The sequence below is a fragment of the Neophocaena asiaeorientalis genome, unplaced genomic scaffold (genome assembly GCF_003031525.2).
Source record: "Neophocaena asiaeorientalis asiaeorientalis breed wild unplaced genomic scaffold, Neophocaena_asiaeorientalis_V1.1 scaffold37, whole genome shotgun sequence".
Taxonomy (NCBI): Eukaryota; Metazoa; Chordata; class Mammalia; order Artiodactyla; family Phocoenidae; genus Neophocaena; species Neophocaena asiaeorientalis.
In genome coordinates, this window is record NW_020174269.1 from 750582 (window position 1) to 767701 (window position 17120).

Consider the following 17120-nt stretch of genomic DNA (forward strand, 5'->3'; position numbering starts at 1 on the left):
AGGGGATTTCCTAAGCCCTCAGTTACATTATACCTTCCAGCTTCCTATCTTCATCAGGTTTTCTCCCTCTGGATGTCCCAAAGACCTAAACTTAACACTGTCAAAAATGGAACTCATTATTTTTCCAATTATTTCTTCCTTTGCCCCCAGCGTCCAACCAGGAGTCAAGTAAGAAAGGTTGCCATCATTTGCTATTTTTCTCTCTCCCTTAAGACCTAATGCAATCAATCACCAAATCTAAATAATTTTGTTTCCTATCTCTCAGTGCCCACTGCTGCTTCCTTAGTTCATACCCCAGCCTCTCTACTGTATTGGAAGAAAAGCACCCCAACCAGCCTTGTGCCTCTGATGAGACTTATTGCCTTGTTCTCAGCTGTAGCCCAGTGCCCAGAACTAGACCTGGTACAAAGCTGGCCAATCATCATATATCAGTTGAATAAATGGCCAAATAAAATAGGGAAGAAAAGTAAAATATTAAAAACTGTGATATGATAGTAAGGTAGGCTTGACGTTAATATTCACCAAATTAATGGGACAAATATTAGAGATGAAACATCAAATGGGTAATGGAACCATAAATAGTAAGCAACCAGAGGAATCATAAAGAAACAAAAATCATGTTGAACAAACATGAATTATGGTGAAAACTGCATGAGACATATTACACATTTGATATTTTGATTTATCTTTGTCTCATTGTGTTATGAAAACATCCTTGCAAAAGTGGGGCAAACTGACCTATCTGAACATTCACAACATGAAAGGAAACATAAATAACGGAAACGGCAGGAAATATGCAAAGAGAAACTTGCAGGAAATCATTGCCCTTCTGTGTACAAATCTTTTAAACCTATACAAGTCAAAGTTTTAAGACTAAAATTTTTTATTCCTCACATTTCATTGGTCATAAAAGGGAGAAGACTCTCTGCCTCTCTCCCATTTTCCATTCTTGGCCTGAGAGAATGGGATAAGACTTCTCTAAACTACATAACTCTATAATAAATGTTGAATTACAGAGAGATACTCACCCAAAGCCTATAGCCACCCAGTAGTTTCTGACCCCCTGATGGGGCCCTACCATAGGCAGAATGTCAGGAGAATAGGTGATAGGACCATTGACGATATTGATGATGTCAGCCTTCTTCAAGACTGGAACCATTTCCATGGCAGCCTCGACGTGTTCCATGATTCGGTCTAGATCAGACTCAAAGAGCTCCTTTCCAAACCCTGAAGAGAAATGCCATTGTGGTCAGAATGCCACAGCTGCCCTGACGTGTGCTCCAAAGTGATTTCAATCTCTGAATCAGCTTACATTTAAAGATGGCCCGTTAGGAAGGTACTGTACTCTCTTTTTTAAGTCTAAACTTGATATTTACTATCAACAGATGAGTACTGCTATATTAGTATACTATATTACTGAGAATAATGTTATTTCCTGAAACAATAAATCATGAAAGTTAACCTTTTTAATAGAAAATTTTAATTTATGCCCATTAGCAGTTTCCAGCATTTAGGCCGATCACAATTTTAAAAGACAAACAATAATAATTTGGTTTGTCAAGAGAGGTCTTTTATCCTTCAATTAACCATAGAAGTCTGCTTCATCCTCTCAGGTGAGGGCAAATGGGAGTTTGCAAAGTCATGTCAGGACAGTGGGAATAAACGAAAAACCACTTTAGCATCTGGGATGATGAATTCTAGACACCTTTTAACTCTTAGCGGGGAAGGATGGCATGGAGGCTTCATTCTTCTAGCCCTCTTCTATACACATCCGAGGGCCGGAATTCTGTGAAAAGAGTCAGGGTCTTGGAGCACAGTCATCTTCTCAGTCATGAAAGGCACTGGGATTGAAGGCAGGGCTACGGATGAGCTGCTAAAAGAATATCGCCACCAATCCCAGGGATGCTCCCGCACAGCAGCCAGCCAGCTCCCTCTTGTCCCTCCTGTGGACTGCATGTCAGGTCAGAGAGGCCTGCAGATCACTAGGGTTACACCAGGGCATGTGGACTCAGGGCCAGCCAACAATCTGGCTCTTCCTCCAACTGGAATTATTTAAATATTTGTTCAATAAATATTATTAAATATTTGTTCAAATATTTATTTGGAGAAAAGATTGCCAGCATGGGGGAAGAACAGAGAAGGAGACTCCCAGGTGGCAGATTAGCCCTCCCTCTGGGATCAGGAGCTATTTCCCCTCAGGCCCGAATGTGCAGAGCCCACCCAGCAAAACCAAAGCCCTCAGTTGGTTGGCCCAACTTCTGTGGAAGGTGGTTTATCATTTGTAGTAATGTGGGCACAGATGTTCTTTGAAGAGTAGGAGGGAGGGATTCATTCCCTAGCCCAAGTAGCTTATCAAAGTATAATTCTAGAAAGCACAATTACCTCCATTTCTTTATATTCCCTATAATATTTGTGTGCCAATGACATTTTGGCTCCTTTTATAGATTAAAACCTGAGATACCTCCTTAGGTGAACCAACCCTTCATCTGGCTCTGCAGAAATGTTTCATGAAAAACAAAAACAGGTCCTTCTCTCCCTTGCAGAACTTGAAAGAGAAACTATGGTACCTCCTGAGTTAGCACTGAGGCCTAAGACTTTTCCACATCCATTTATACAGCACAGGAGGGCTTCAGTTCGCAGTACCAACTTATCCTGCTCTGCTATAGACTTTGAGGCTTTCATTCTTAACAGGCTGGATGTCCTATCTCTGCTACCTGTTGTGTTTCCAACTGTCAAAGAACAAGAGCAGCTATATCCAAATCTAGAAACTAGACCAAGTAAGCAGGGGAGTAAGGAGAAAAGGGGGATGCAGGAGGTTGGTGTGGGCAGGTAAAAATTACCTGGGGCCTTCCAAAGCAGCGGGGAGCATCTTCTTCATCTTTCCCACCACCAATTCTCTTTCCTTATCCCCTGCTGTGATTGTTCAAAGGGATATGAGAACAGAATTTACCTCGAATTCCTCACTTCCAATGTCCCAGGTATCTGATAGTCTAGTATTATGGTGGCATCTTATTCTATAGCCAGCCCAGAGTTACAAGGAAGATAAAACAGATGTGTCTGCACACACTTCTATTTGCTGAACCCACCTGGAGGAACTCCATTGGTGACCCATGAGTCCTGAACTTCCATTTTCTCTTGACTTTCATATGGACCAAACAAAAGCCCATCCCTTTCCTGTCGGAGGTAATAAGATCCTTCCAGGTCACGGAGCACCGGGAGTTCTCGCTTTAAAGCTTTCACTTCAGGGATGGTCGATGTGACAACATACTGATGCTGAACTGGAATGAGAGGATGTTCTAGTCCAATCATCTTACCTACTTCACGAGCCCAAAACCCTGAAATAAAAAAATCATTTAAAAATGTCACCACATATAAAAGCATACCACAGACGATATTGATACAGCAATTTCAATTAAAATAAAATATTTAGAATACTTCAGTGCTCACGGCAAAGTCTAAAGAATGTCCTAACAATGCAAATGAACTTATCTACAGAACAGAAACAGACTCACAGGCATAGAAAACAGACTTGTGGTTGCCAAGGGTGGGGTGGGGGAGGGAAGGATGGGAGTTTGGGATTAGCAGATGCAAATTATATAGAGAGAATGGATAAACAACAAGGTCCTACTGTATAGCACAGGGAACTATATTCAATATCCTGTGATAAACCATAATGGAAAAGAATATGGAAAAGAATGTATAATATATATCTGAATCACTTTGCTGTACGGCAGAAATTAGCACAACGTTGTAAATCAACTATACTTCACTAAACTAAATTAAAAAAAAAAGAATGTCCATAAAAACTTTACATTTTTTGCCATTGCAAAATTGAACAGAAGAGAAGACAATATTTGACACTACCCCAGAGTTTTGAAGAATCTAAGGGAACTCCATTCCTGAAAAACAATTTTGCCCATAGCAAAGGTGCGCAAAAAAGAAAATTATTTGAAGGAAAAAAATAAACAACCCAAATATATAGAATGTACAAATGTTGATAAGAAAGACAGGAATGGACTGACCTTACTTGTAGAGCAGGGACGGTCAGGCAATGGAAGAGGCCCTGGGTCGATGTGATCAACATAATAATCATGCATAATAAAGCCCTACTAGTTAGTCCTCTATCCCCGAGACCCTCCTCTCCCCAAATTGTTGAAGCCTAAAATTCCACAAACACAGAATTGTTCTGTTAACTTAAAATTTGAAAATGTATACACTTTGGGAGAGATAGCCTTTTAAGTTTCTGTTCTTTTAAAAGTTCAGTTTGAATGTTTGGAAGATCCTTTCTTGCAAAGGCAAGAAGACACCTGGTGTCCAGAGCATGGGGGAGGAGGTGCCACAGCAGAGGTGAGGGCTCATAGATAAGTGGGAGTTCCCACAACTTATGTTTCTCCCTGCAGTGTGCAAGGGGACTGTCTTCTTGGGGGAAATGAATATTTTTTTTTTTCCTTTGCAAAAGATGGAACCAGATAATTTGTGACTGAAAGACCCTTGATTCTCCCCCTAGGTTGACTCTTCAGGCTACAGATGTGGAGCTAAAGTCCAGAACAATAAAGAGACATGCCCAAGGTCACACTGGGAGAACCTGAAATGGCCACATCTTATTGGTTTTTCTTGCTACAGAAAGACTATTTTAAAAATCCAAGACTCCTTCACTTGTATAAAGGTATTTGAGAATCTAAAATGATAAAAATGATTAGTTGGCAGGGATGCAGGGTCACCTGACCCATCAATGAATTACTGGGGAGAAGGGGGGGTCTTTTTGCTTGTTTGTTTCATAATAATTTTGAATAATCATTCAAATGATTAGGGAATCTTCCTTAAGTTATTTCTTTAGAGGCTGCATTCTCTAAATTTTTAACCATTTCTGTTTCTCCTTTTTTTGGCAATCTAATAAGGAGTTCTGAAGTCTCCGTCATTATGAAGTTCAGAGCTAATCACAAATCATCAGTTATGAGTCTAGGAACCCTGACTACTGTACTCTTATATGGCATCTAAACATCACTCCTGCGTTCTGTTGTTTTGTTTTGGCCTAACGGCTAAGTTGGTCACACTTGGATAACAGCCCCAGAAATGGGTGCCCATTTGCAAACCAAAAATCTTACCTGTGGGCATTAGAGCTGTTTGCTGGTCTTTGACTAATTTAATGACTTAATTTATTCTTGCCTAGGAAGATGTGAATTACCAATGTCAGGACTTTGTAGGATAATATAGTAAAGCCACATATTCTAGTTATATGCACTGGAGCAGTTTTAAAATATAAAAAGCCAAAATATTTAGCCTAGCAATTCAAACTACTGCAGTGCTTAATATACTTGCTTCAATTAAAAAATAAATGGAAGAAAATAAATCCCATCCTATTCAAATATATTTATAAATTTCTGAATCTAATTGCTTATTAATATACTTCATCATTAAAACAAAGCAGAAGTATATGCATAAATATCATCTAACTATATTACTCCAAACCCCATAACAAGCTGGACACTTTTTCCCTATGTGGTGGTGTTTGTCGGCATTCTCTTCCTCTATATGTCAACCAAATTAACATAAAACTTGCCAGGATTACACTTCAACCCTTGCTAGATCACCCACCCAGCAAGTTCAAAGGGAAGAGAAACAAATGTGGAGGAATCCTCTATAACCTACCATTATCACCTGAAAAAACACTGAACAGAAGAATCAATAAAAAAGTGATCATTAGAAATGGCTTCCAATTTTTAAAAATGCAGTGACTGACAGAAATGGAGTTAAAATGAACAGTACAGGTTGGTGGACAGGTTTACTTCTACTAGATGGTTTATACAGTGACAATGATGTTTATACAGTCAGTGACACTCTCTGATGCAAAGTACTGATAAAATTAAGCAATTCTTTTTTGGCTGAACACTGGGCTTCATCTTGGCATGACCCAATCACATTTCTGATTTACCATATTAGGAAAATTCTTAAGTCTACGAAGTTATCTCTGGGCTTAACGAGTCAACTGTAAACAAGGTCAAGAGAAACATTCCTCACCGTGCAAAGAAAAAGCTTGCATCACAGTGAATAGCTCCTGCCCTTGCCCTCGAGCTGCCTCTGGGGCTCAGGTTAGACTGAAGGTAGAGTGAAGCTGCCTGGAGGGGTGGGATAGGGAGGGTGGGAGGGAGGGAGACGCAAGAGGGAAGAGATATGGGAACATATGTATATGTATAACTGATTCACTTTGTTATAAAGCAGAATCTAACACACCATTGTAAAGCAATTATACTCCAATTAAAAAAAAAAAAAAAAAGCAGTACTAAAGAAAGGCAAGTTAGCCTATTACACACCAAGAGGTCAGCAGGGTCAGAAACTGTTCCTCAGCTCTGCTTGCTCAAGAAAAAGGTTCCTACATTCCCTCTTCTGTAGGAACACTGATATAGCAGTGTTTCTCAAAAGATATTTTACAGACTATCTGGTACAGACAGTACAGTACCTGGAATACTTGTTTAAAATACAGCTTCCCAGCCAGACCACCTGGGAAACTTCCCACGGTGACTCTTATGTACCTAGGTTGAGAACCAAGCTCTTTGGGAAGTCAGTTTACCAGCAGAATGGGTGCTGGATGACTACAGAGCAAGTGAAAGGATCTGGGGAATCTTAAGGCTGGTACCAAGAAGCTGTGACACTTGATGCTAGTGTTTCCCAGACCAGGGCATAAACTTTCAAGGAAATAATTATAATAATCATAAAAATTATCATTATTATACTTAATTTGTTTAGTGCTTTCTATGTGGTAGGACTTTTCTGGGTACTTTACATCATGTACGGATCAGAATAACTTGTTCAGATGGGAATTATTATCTCCATTTTACAAATGAGTAATTTGCCCAAGTCACACAGTTGGCAATAACGTGTCTCTGGTTGAGATAGCCCCACTGCCCTGGACAGTGCTGGAGACACATCAGCAAACTGATACATTTCTGCTTTTAGACTTCCCTTTCCACGGAGATCCTGAAGATCCAGCAGCCTTCTGTTATATGACAACTTTTAGCAGGTTATGCTACAATTGAGTAGATAAGAGTGGCCTTTACATCATTTACGTTTTGGTTGTATTTCCAAGTCTATATCCTGGTTACTTTAATTAGGTTTCGGAGCTGCCTGAGGGCCTCACCTGAATTTATGAGACATCCTGGACTCACTGGGTAACTCTGGGAAACATTCCATCAGACACACATTCTAAATCGTGTTAGCACAATGCCTTCTGCAGATGGTTGCTTTTATTCATAAAATTAATCTTTGTTAGCTTTAAGTCTAGAAAGGGGCATATCCAAAACTTCACCCCCTATTACTGAGGTTTACTTTTTGGGGAACTTCTATACTTTAAATAAAGTTTTTTTTGAAAACAGACAGAAATAACTAAACACACACCCCTCCACACCTTCCACGGACTATTTATATGTGATCAGTTAGATTTTCTCCAATAACTTTTGCCCAGTGGAAGAGAAGAGATGGAGAAGAAAAAGGAAAAAAAATGATATGGGCCAGAGATGTGATCTGAATGATGTAAAGAACTGAGAATGGAGACCGTATAGTTCTTCATACAACTGTGAACAAGGAGCTGCCTGGAGTTACCAGGACCTGAGGATGGAACTCAGACGTGGCTGAGTTAAAGGCATCAGGAGCAAAGAATGAAGATGGACATCCTGAAGAACAGTTTTTCTGGTGCTGGTCTGGGATTTGTTTTCTGATTTGTTCTCCAGGACCTCCTGCCATTGCCCTCCTCTGCCCTGATCACCCCACAAGATTGCACAGCTGCATAGAGCATGGAATATTTCATCTGGTAACCAATGTCCTGGGCTTAGGTCAGATCTCTTTGGAAATTATTCTTTCTCTTCAGAGATTCCTTATTCCTCACAGATTGTGCTTTAGAAAACAAAATATTACAATGACAATGAATCGTGCAAATAAATATGTATCCATTTTAGGAAAACAATAGATAAATGTGTTAAATTAAGGTCTTCTATGTTATTTGTCAAAATATCAGTTGGGAGTGTGTGGCTGCCTGAAGCACTGTGTTAAGAAAAATCGCGGGGTTTGTCCAAGTCTCTCTGAAATGAGTGCAGTGATCAATTAGCAATGTCTGACACGGGTGCTGAATGTGAAGTCAGAGCATGTTTATTTAGTATTTGCTATCACTAGGAAAACAGTCAAATGTTTTTAGAGGCTGAATTCATGAGACCATAAAGAAAGTTGCAAGACTGCAAAGAATTTTTGCTACTTGTAAAAAAAAGGATGAATGATTTCATTGCCTTGGATCTTCTAGGAGAATTTAGACCAGATGTACCCAAGGACAGTGGGAGATAGGGGGTGCCTGATGGGGATTTCCTTGGGGGCAGGCAAGTGAAATTCAAAAACAAAGCAAAATTTTATGCCTTTGCTCTTATTTATTATGTAAGTTGTTTTACATTATCTGGAATTTCAAATGATGTTAAAGAATGAATGAGATTTTATGCTTTTCAAATGGGGGGCATGGGTTAGAAAGATTCAGAAATACTAACTTAAACTCTTAAATACTGAAGACATGACTTTTTCCAGGGCCACTAAAAATGGTTTGTTAAAAAATAACATCAATCAGAAGTTACGATTTAGAGGAAAGAATCCTAAGGGTATTTGTTTCTGGCATGTCCTCATGGCGTATCATCTGATCTGATAAATAATAAAGATTGTTTTCATTTTGTAAATTTAAGCAATGACTCAAAGAGCAGAACATGAGAAAATCAGTAGCTGCCTTATGTTTATTTTACGTTTTAAATTAACCATTATGAACTATAGATAAATATAAATTATTAGCCCAGTTCAGATTGCACAAGCAGTTTCATTTGCTCGAGGATTTATTTTTAATGTGTAATATTTGAAAATTACTTCATAGGCAAAGAATCTGATAGAAAGTATGTTAATTCAAGAATCAAAAGACCCAGGTTCAAGTCCTGGCTCTGACATAACTGTCACTTTGCCAATTAGTATAACCTTCTTGGACCTTGGTCTCCACAAATGGAAAATGAGTGAGTTGTTAGATTATCTCAAATATCCCTTTTGGCTTCATTACTCTGAGTCTAGATTGTAACAGAGCAACCTAAAGAAAAGATTATGAAATATATTTAATAATGTGCTGAAAGGAAAAAGGTTAAAAGGTTTTTGGACAGAGTAAAGTAATCAAAATAGATGAGAAAGAACACAAATAATCAACTCTGCTCTAGAAAACAAACTGAGAGCAAAGAGGATGCTCGTGAATTTGAACATTAGAATTTGGTTATTATTATAAAGAAAGTGTGAACACAGGTAGGAAAAAGAAGCATAATTTGGCAAAACATTATCCGGAGCAGAATAAAATGGAGCATGGAAAAGAAAACCAACTCACTATGGATAACCAAGGACAGAGTTATCTCACACAACAAGAGCAAAGTGATGGAGGGAGAGCTTTGTAGCTTAGAAACAGACAAAATGTTCGCCATGGGAGTACCACGGTGTTTCATAACAATGTTCATAGTATAAAACATTACGTTATGACTAAATATCTTATTTCTTTGCCACTAGAAAAAAAACAGTATTTTTTTTTTTAAATGACGCTTACCTGCAGCATTCACAATTCTATTTGCTCTCATAGATCCCTGTGGTGTTTCAACATCCCATGTTCCATCTGACTTGGGTTTCAAAGAAGTCACCGGTGCAGGATATTTTAAAAGGGCACCATATTTCCTAGCCCCAGCAGCCAGGGCCATAGTTAGAGAATAAGGATCAATGTGACCATCTCCAGGATTATACAGTCCAGCTAAAATCTAAATCGATCACAAAAGAGTCAATATTCAAATGAATACATATACTCACTCAGTGTAACTGTATCCTGCCAGCAAATGTTTAGCAAAACTGGACTTGAAAAATGCATCATGGCATCAGATTGATCAGTCTCCACTTTTTTTTCCCTATGTCCAAGCTCAGAGCTAGGCAGGACTCACATTGAGAGTTAAGTAGACAGGCTATTTGACAGAGGTTTGCAATTGTCTCCAACATTCATTCTCCCCTCCCACACAAAGCAATGGAAACCAAATGTTTATTTAGACACATAACCACTAAGAACAAAGAGTTTCCAATAGTTGGCAGCTACTAGTTCCAGATGGTAGCTAAAACTATCACTAAATTCTGGTCAATGAAATGCAAATGAAAGTGTCAAATGAAAGAGTCATGGTAGCATGAACCATTTTAAGGAGACAACTGGCATATGCCCTTTGTCCCTTCTTTGTCCCTTCCTCCATTCTGCTGTCTGGAATGCAGACATGATGGCTGGTGCTCTAGCTGCCATCTTGGAGTAAGAACAAAGGAGTCACATCCTATGAATGACAAAGCAATGATCCAGAAGGCGACTAGATCCCTGAAGTCTTCATGGATAAGAGCCACCATTCAGCCCTGGACTGCCAAAATGAAAGAGAAATAAATGTCTATCTTGTTTAAGCATTATTATTTTGGTTTCTAACATTTGCAGTTAAATCTAATGCTAATTGATTAATTATTTATATTTAATTGCTTAATACTGTTAATAGATTCACATGTTAAATATATATCTGGTGTCAGGAAACTGTATACTTGATTCAGTCATCAACAACTAGTTCTTAAGTACCTACTTTGTGCTACGGCTTGAGGTACTGTGGGGGAAACAAAGAAGAATAAAACTCAGATGAAACAAGGAGGGAGCACTGAAATAGTACAGTTATTTCTCATCCATTCAACAAAAATCTATTAATCACCAAGTATGGTCAAGAGGCTTTTGCCAATTTTTTTTCTGCATCTTTTGAGATGATGATGTCTTTTTGTCCTTTATTCTATTCATGCAATATTGCATTGATTGATTTTTAGATGTTAAACTAACCCTGCCTAGCCAGGATAAATTCCACTTGGTTATGCTAAAAAAATCCTTATTATATGTTGCTGAATTCAGTTTGCTAGTATTTTGTTGAGGACTTTTGCATCAATATTCATAAGACATACAGGTCTTTCTTTTCTTGTGATGTCTTTGTCTAGTTTTGGTATCACAGCAATACATTCTGACCTCACAGAATAAGTTGGGAAGTGTTCAATTCTCTTCTATTTTTGGAAGAGTTTGTGAAGAATTGTAGTAATTCTTCTTTAAATGTCTGGTAGAATTCACCAGTGAAAACCATCTGGGCCCCAGCTTTTCTTTGTGGGAAGTTTTGGATTACTAATCCAATCTCTTGTTATAGGTTTAGTGCAAGAGACTTTTGGTTTTAATGGAATTTGTATTACTGTAGACTTCTAAACATCACTTTGGTGTTTTATAATGGATATGTCCTTATGCAGTGACCCTAGATCTATTTGATTTGGCACCCTGCCCAGAGCCAGAGAATACCCTTCCCACATATTTCCATTGCCCAATGTCTTTGAGAAAAATCTGTGATGGTGAGAACTTCCAGCAGAGCATCCCAAGATTGACATATAAACAGATATAAGAATATCCTTCCTGGCAGTGGTGGCAGAATTTTAACGCAGACACTGCAATGCGACACCAATCTGCCACCACACTGGCATCACACAAAACTACTGAAAACGGAGTGCCAGCAACCTGTCAAGACTCACAGGGGCTAACAACCCAGCTCCCAGAGCAATGCTATGAACACTTAGGCATCATAGATACTACACTGGGGAGAAACACAAGCCTCTGCTTCCCTGAACAGCTCCACCTTGTACCTTTAGGTAGCATAGGTACAAAGGAGTCAGAGAGCCTGGGTTCAAATCTCCTCCAGCTCTTTCTAGCTGGATGGGCTTGGGCCCACTATGTACACTATCTAAGCTGCAATTTCCTGTTTAGTAATAATCTATACCTTCTATTATTATTGTGAAGAGTAAATGAGATTATACATGTAAATGGCTTTGCATAATACCTAGTACATTAAGTATGTGCTGTAGTGTTAGGTAGTGCAGTATTAGTCATTGTTATTATTATTCAAATGGGATTATCACCCAGCAAAAAGACACTAAATTCCCAAGTGGATTTTCTCAGCTAAATTTGGTTAGATCAATACCTGTCAGGGTAGTACAGCTATGAGTTAGGTGATATCTGTGTAGCAATATAACATGTACTTCTACCTTTGATTTTGTAAAAAAAATGTTAGTAACACAGTCTTTCTATACACACATTTGTCACACCTGGTTATTGTCTTCTCTGCATTTCTCAAGCAGAAGGTTTATTTATAGGAACCTCCAGATCTGGGGGACACAGTAATAGAGAGGTATTGAAAATGTTTCCTCAGTTGTAATAGGTAGAAAGCTAATAAGATTTTTCATTACCTTTACTGTATTTAGCAAACATAATAGCCCATCTTATAATCTACCCAAATTCCAGCATTAATCGTCTGATTTTGACATTCAAAATGTGTGCACAAAGTTTTTTCTAATTAAATTTCTAAAATAACATTTTCTGATCTTAATTAAAATCAACAAATGGTAAAAAAAAAAAAAAAAAGCCCTTAGGATAAATACCTTATTCATGTTGAGTAAAGGAAACATCTCTTGTATTTTTTCAGGTTCAATAATATACTGTTCCGTTGCATGCCAGCCAGTCCGAGTCATTTGATATTTAAATTCATCTACCCTTACAGGAGTTGTAGCAATTCTGATACTACCTGGCTGATGGAATCCCACCACCTGTGATGACAATGCCAGTAAAAACTCATAAATCATTATTTGGCACTCAAACATGGTTCTTCTCCAGCACAATGAAAATGAAGGTGTGTAAGAAAAGAGATTCACTATGCAGTGAAAGTGATAGCTATATACCATATTTACATCATATGAAAAGATGTTCATTTTACAAATATTTACTAAGTGTCTCCTCTGTGCCAGGCACTATGCTAAGCCCCAGAGATGCTGTTGTGAACAAGACAGATGAAGATCCTGCCTGGATGGAGCTTACAGTCTATAGGTGAAGATGGACAGCTAAATGCATAATTACAACATGAGATAGTGCTCACGTACAGAGTGGAAGAAAATTATGTGAAGAAAAGAAAGACAAAGGATTTGAAGAGAGAACATGAAGAATCAGAATGTTGCGGTGAGAAGATTAAGTGTGAATCGAAATAAACATTCATCTGGCATGCATTCATTCATTCATTTATTTATTTATTTTTGCGGTACGCGGGCCTCTCACCGCTGTGGCCTCTCCCGCTGCGGAGCACAGGCCCCGGACCACAGGCCCAGCAGCCATGGCCCACGGGCCCAGCCCCTCCGCGGCATGCGGGATCCTCCCGGATCGGGGCACGAACCGGCGTCCCCTGCATCGGCAGGTGGACTCCCAACCACTGCGCCACCAGGGAAGCCCTGGCATTTACTGAAGTCCTTTAGTTGGCCAAGCACTCAGCAAGGCCCTGCGTGACAGTGATCAAAGATGCAGTCATTATCTTCAAGTTGCTCGGACTCTGTAGGAAAGACCAATCAGTAAAGCAACAATCACAATTGAGGGGGATTCGTAATATAAGAGGTATGTGTACACATGTTCTTAGAACCAAGAGATATGCCCTCAGCTCCGCCTGACTGCTGGGTGAACAAAGTCAAGGATGGCTTCTCAAAGGAGACACCCCCCCCGGGAAAGAGTGGAAGGTGAATGCTGAAATGGGGACCAGAGGGAATGCTGTCTCAGGCAGACAGCCCAGCTCATTCTAGAACTGTTTGCAGTTAAGCATAGCTGAAGCAACTGAGCATAGCAAAGAGTGGCAAGAGAAAACACTGGAAAGGCAGGCAGGGCTTAGCTAATGAAGGCCCGTCTTCTTTGGCTTTTGTCCTGTAGACTGTGGGGAGCCATGTGATGGTTTTAGGCAGGGGAAATAGCATGAAAATTTTAAGCAGACTTCAGTCTTAGTCTATGGATACTCTTTGCCTGCCACTTTATTTTGAAAGTACTAATACAAATGAGAAGAGAGAAAAGTAAAAGTGAGGGGGTCTTCCCTGGTGGCACAGTGGTTGAGAATCTGCCTGCCAATGCAGGGGATATGAGTTCGAGCCCTGGTCTGGGAAGATCCCACATGCCGCCGAGCAACTGGGCCCGTGAGCCACAACTACTGAGCCTGCACGTCTGGAGCCTGTGCTCTGCAACAAGAGAGGCTGCGATAGTGAGAGGCCCGTGCACTGTGATGAAGAGTGGCCCCCACTTGCCGCAACTAGAGAAAACCCTCGCACAGAAACTAAGACACAACACAGCCATAAATAAATAAACAAACAAACAAACAAACATTTAAAAAAAAAAGTGAGGGGCTTTTAGTGAAGTACTTTTCGAAGGCATGTGACAATCTGGCATGTACAGTTGTCAGATCCTTTGCAATCCAGTGCAGAAAGGCTGTGATATCTTAGTTTCTAGATATAGAAGCTGACTAAAGATATTTTTGAAAGCTGCTTTTTATTCTTTTCTCATTTCAAAACTCAGGAGGGCTTCCGTGGTGGCGCAGTGGTCGAGAATCTGCCTGCTAATGCAGGGGACACGGATTCAAGCCCTGGTCTGGGAGGATCCCACATGCCACGGAGCAACTAGGCCCGTGAGCCACAACTGCTGAGCCTGCGCGTCTGGAGCCTGTGCTCTGCAACAAGAAAGCCCGCGATAGTGAGAGGCCCGCGCACCGCGATGAAGAGTGGCCCCCACTTGCCACAACTAGAGAAAGCCCTCGCACAGAAACGAAGACCCAACACAGCAAAAATAAATAAATAAAATTAGTAAACTCCTACCCCCAACATCTTCTTTAAAAATAAATAAATAAATAAATATAAAATAAAAAATCAGGAGCAGGTAATTACATGGGTAATACACTTCAAGAAATTAAATTGATTGAAAAGCAAGTTCTAGAGGTTCTCATCTTAAACTCTCATCAGAATCTTCTACCACATTTCACATGCCATGGCTGTCACTACACACAGCGATACATGATGATATCAAAATCCTTCAGTAATCTTATGTATCTCTGAGAAACTGACCTAAACAGACAATTTCAAGCTAAATGCATTTACCTGTCCGGTTTCTTCTTCCAGTTTCTCATAAAGTTTGATGCTATCATAATGTATTTTCTTTAAGTTTATTCCAGGATGAAAGTAAGTTGTTAAACCTGCCTTAAAAGTGGGGAGGAAAGGAAATACCGAAAAAAATTAACATTCTCAAAATGTTGACAGTTTATCTGTTAAGAAGTAATTTATTACTGGCAAGAAATTGACAAGCACCAGCCAGTCCTCTGGGATGAGACCACATCAGCACGAGTTTGAATGCACATTGCATAAGGCTCGTGACAGTTATAAGAACCCACTTGAACCACATAAATAATGTGAGAGCCAGCCAACAAACATATATAGTAAGTCCCTAAAAGTTATTAGGGAAAGGATTGTTTGCAGATTCAGAAACGGGATGACTGAGATGGAATCACTTAGGTTAGGAATGTACGCTATTAGGAAAAATATGGGGGGACGGCATACAATGTGGACTCAAACCAACAAAGCGTGTGTTCCCTTAAGGAGGACTATGAACAAGCAAGCAAAAAGTTTTCCTTGTCTCGATCCCCACCATTCCCTTGAATTGAGCGGCCCTCCTATTTTCTTTCTTGAAATTTCCAAAATTGAAGAAGTGGAACATTCCTAGGAATTAGAGCCTGTTGAGTGGTGAACAGACCTTTGTCATAGCTTAACCAGTTGATGAATGAGCACATAGATTATACACCGCAAACATTTCCTGAATAAATATTGAATAATCACTCTCAGGAAAATATCTAAATATTACCTGCCAAACCCCTTTTTATCAACTCTGGCGGATGCAATATAGTATCCAGGCAAAGAATTCTAAGCAATGATATGAAGCAGGTTCTCTCAGTTAAGTGTCTGGGGCCCCATTCAGCAGCTAATTTATCCTGGAAAGCTCATCCGAATACAATCTGTTTAAAATAAAGTCTGTTTGGGAGTATATATAAAGTTCTTCGTGTTGGGCATTTGGTTCTACTGATATCACTTATATGCAGAATCTAAAAAAAGTGATACAAATGAACTTATTTACAGAACAGACATAGACTCACAGACATAGAAAACAAACTAATGGTTACCAAAGGGGAAAGAGCCAGGGGAGGGATAAATTGGGAATTTGGGATTAACAGATACATACTACTATATATAAAATATTGATAGATAAACAAGGAAGACCTACTATGTAGCACAGGGAACTATATTTAATGTCTTGTTAATAACCTATAATAGAAAAGAATCTGAAAAAGAACATATATGTATGACTGAATCACTTCATTGTACGCCTGAAACTAACACAACTTTGTAAATCAACTGTACTTCAATTAAAAAAAAAATCCGCCATTAAAGTTCATCAGATCCTTTATGGACCAGATTCTTTATGGACCAGAATCCTCGGGGTCTATCAAGTACTTGTTCAAGCATTTGGCTACTTTTCTGAGAAAAATGTTGGCCCAAGTTCATAGGTCCTCTCATAGCACAGCCCCATAATGAGGCAACTGTGAGTCAGGCTCCCTAACTTTCAGCCAAATATCACATCCTTCTTTACATGCTTGGTATCTAGTGTGATATGAAGTTTTCTAGTTCAATAATAGAGAATCTCTGGTCTTCAGGCATCTTCTAGAGAACTCAATTTTGTTTTCGATATATCTTGTGTCAGTTGAGAAAATGGATATTCACAAGCCTGGGCCTAGGGTTCTGTTCACCATTCACTCCTCAAGATCCTCTAAGTTTAACCTAGGTAGAGCCAGACCACCCGAAAATGATATATCTACACTACATCAATCTTCTTCCCCACCCTGGAAAGCTGTTTTCATAGAATGAGTTAATGATCTCTCTTCTGAAAGGGTCACATCAGTTTGTTTTGTAAAGCTCTTACTCAAAACATTTAGCTCAATATCCTTTTTTTAGGGAATAAATTCTTCTAGGAATTTCTGGTCAAGGAAAAATTGGTCTTTCTTACTGAAATGCTATAACTATTTCTACTGAACAATTCATACAACCCTAGTTTCCTTGCTGCCGGGACAGTCAGAAGTAAATCCTGAACTCAATTTTTTGTCAGGTATAAAATTACACACACACACACACACACACACACACACACA

The 17120-nt window shown here is 39.3% G+C and overlaps 1 protein-coding gene across 3 annotated transcripts in view; it reads right to left on the bottom strand.

Annotated features, from left to right (window-relative positions):
• DMGDH (dimethylglycine dehydrogenase) overlaps positions 1-17120 on the bottom strand; it is a 61602-nt gene that overhangs the window by 37081 nt on the left and 7401 nt on the right. For all 3 annotated transcript variants that reach the window (XM_024755714.1, XM_024755712.1, XM_024755715.1), the window contains exons 3-7: positions 15025-15123; positions 12514-12678; positions 9596-9800; positions 3087-3335; positions 1029-1227 (exon numbers count right to left, since the gene is read on the bottom strand). In XM_024755714.1, coding sequence (XP_024611482.1) covers positions 1029-1227; positions 3087-3335; positions 9596-9800; positions 12514-12678; positions 15025-15123 — 917 coding nt within the window. The remainder of the gene's footprint in view (positions 1-1028; positions 1228-3086; positions 3336-9595; positions 9801-12513; positions 12679-15024; positions 15124-17120) is intronic.